The 2,443-nt window shown below is 59.1% G+C and overlaps 1 protein-coding gene across 1 annotated transcript in view; it reads left to right on the top strand.

Annotated features, from left to right (window-relative positions):
- Positions 1–1,569: 1,569 nt before the first annotated feature.
- CA4 (carbonic anhydrase 4) overlaps positions 1,570–2,443 on the top strand; it is a 9,488-nt gene continuing 8,614 nt past the window's right edge. Inside the window, exon 1 of the mRNA XM_029210762.1 lies at positions 1,570–2,313. Coding sequence (XP_029066595.1) covers positions 2,256–2,313 — 58 coding nt within the window. The 5' untranslated portion in view covers positions 1,570–2,255. The remainder of the gene's footprint in view (positions 2,314–2,443) is intronic.

The following is a 2,443-nucleotide window of genomic DNA, read 5'->3' as shown; positions in this document are numbered from 1 at the left end:
TTGGTAACACAAAGTAACCTGCCTTGTGTAACCTTGGAATCAGAGATGATGGATAGAGCAGGAGACACCCCCCTTGACTTCCCGCGTCGCAAATGTGCAGTCTCGGTGGTACCCGTGATTAAGACGCATCCTTGAGGAAGTGCCCATTCTTAACCTCCTCCCCCTCCCCATGCCTCAGAAGGAACACCACACAGGGGCCTGGTTCTCCTCCCCCAGCTCATTGGCCCAAAACATAGTAGGGGCTGCGCTGATGGGAAGGGAGAGGATTACTTAGAAATCAGCTTCCTCTTCCTCTTCCCAAAGGGACTTTGAAGTGACTCTAAGGTCCCAGTCAATAGCCCCTTAACCCCACCAAAGGTTTCTAAGTCTCTCTCCTGCCTGTAAGGGGGGCTGGATTGGGGTTACAGGGACCCCTGAAGTAGACTTCATTCCCAGGAATGGGCTTCCTCCCCACTCAATTACCCAGTCCTAAAAGATATATTTTTACAGCCTTGTGAACACAAATCCACTCCACCAGAAAAGATCCCGGGGTGTGGAATCCCTCCCCTGACTGTCCAAGTCCCAGGCTGTTGATGAAATTCTAACGCAGCACAGACAATAGGACCCTAAGCCTGATGTGGATTCCCCCCTCTCCTCTCTGGAGGATCAAAGCTGCTCCTTGAGGCTGTGTGATCCTGGGCCAGAAGGTGGGGGACAGTCAGTCAGGACTCTAAGCAGGGAGGAAGCCCCTTTGCCCAGATAGTTCTGGAGGAGGCAATCCCTCCTCAGAGGTCTCTTGCCTAAGTTCAAAGGCCTGTGGGTGCTGAGAGGTTGGCAGAGGATGGGGAGGTGACTAGACCAGAAAACTGGGGCTTCCTGTTGAAGGAGGGGGCCCAGGCCCACCCAAGTCCATATTCCCCACTCAAGTCTGAGTGAGCTTCTCAAACTGCCACAGAAGTCCCCACCCCATGTGGGACACACAGCACCTAGAGCCATGAAGGAGTCTACAGAGGCATTGTAGCAGGCGAGCCAAGTCCAGGAGAGGGAGCATCCTTCCTGAGACAAGAGGCAGCTTCCTCTCGTGGAGGCCCCCAGCCCCATTTCCCTAAATGCTAGGGCCTCCTCCAAGGAAAGTTTTCTTTCCCTGAACTCCTCTGAAGATTCTGGCAGATGAGAAAAGGAGAGATCCATTCAGACCCCAGTCTCTTCTCTTCCCATCTTATCTCTGCAGTCGGGGGTGGGGGTGCCCTCAACAGGACCAGCCCCTCTCCTCTGACCCTGTTAGTTCCTCTCTCACGGAGCCTCTTTGCAATCCATTACTCAGTTCCGCCCCCTCAGCACCCCCAGCGCTGGCCGCCACATACACACTCGCCCAGAAATGCATAGATGTCCTCACTCTGTGTTAGAAGAACAGTCTTTGGGTTGTTGTGTGTTTTTAAATAAAATTCAAATATTTATTTGACTGCGCCGCGTCTTAGTTGCGGCATGTGGGATCTTTAGTTACGGCATGTGAGACCTAGTTCCCTGACTAGGGCTCAAACCCCAGCCCCCTGCATGGGGAGCACAGAGTCTTAGCCATTGGACCACGGGGCAGTACCTGGGTTGCTTAGAAATTAAGTTTGGAGCAGCCTGGGAGGGAACAGAAAAAGAGATAAGACCCAGAGAATCAGCTGTCACTGCCTGAGACAGAAAAGCAAGCCCTCTTTCTGGGGACACCGGATTCAAGAAACACCATCGCACATCCCTCAACTCCGTCATCCCTCCGACGCTATCTCCATTCTCCGAGCCTCCAGCCCCAGCGCATTCCAAGACCCCGCGGGCTGCTTCGGAGGTGAGAGGGCTGCGCAGCGGTCCACGCCAAAACGATCCAAGGCAGGGATCCGGGGTCCCCACCCTTGTGTGGATCGAGTATCTTGCGATGTCGCTACCCTGGTCCCAAACCAGAGACCAGGTGTGGGACAGGGGAGGAGCGAGGCAGGAGGGCGCCGCCTCTGCGCTGAAGGACGCGGGTGGGTGAGGGGCCCTCGCGCACCGGTCGGAAGGTGACCAGGCGGTGGGGGTGGGTGCGGAGCGCAAGTGGGGGCGTGGAAGCTCTTAGATCAGGGACAGGTGAGGGGAGGACCCGCCAGGGGGAGGAGCCGCTACCCGCGTCCTGCTGTCGGGGCTCCCTCCCGTCGCGGCTCCGCTATAAAACCTGGGTCGGCAGGACCGCGGACCCCCGGCGGCCTCCTCAGCGCGCGGTCCCCGGCTCGGCGGCGTCGCCACTCCTGCGCAGGATGCGGCTGCTGCCGGCGCTCCTGGTCCTCGCCGCCGCCCGGCCCTGGGCCCGCGCAGGTGAACGAGGGCTTCGGCCCCGGGACCCCTCGGTGGCCCTTCCGTGGCCCCTCGGCGCTCGGGCCCCGCGCCCCCCGCCGAGGCTGCGCCCGCGGGCGATGGGGCGGCGCGGGCGGCGGGAGCGGAGAGG

This window comes from Monodon monoceros, unplaced genomic scaffold, assembly GCF_005190385.1.
Source record: "Monodon monoceros isolate NGI ecotype Baffin Bay Population unplaced genomic scaffold, NGI_Narwhal_1 Super_Scaffold_9, whole genome shotgun sequence".
Taxonomy (NCBI): Eukaryota; Metazoa; Chordata; class Mammalia; order Artiodactyla; family Monodontidae; genus Monodon; species Monodon monoceros.
Note: the sequence above shows the minus strand (reverse complement) of the source record. Positions and strands in the feature narration are given on the sequence as shown.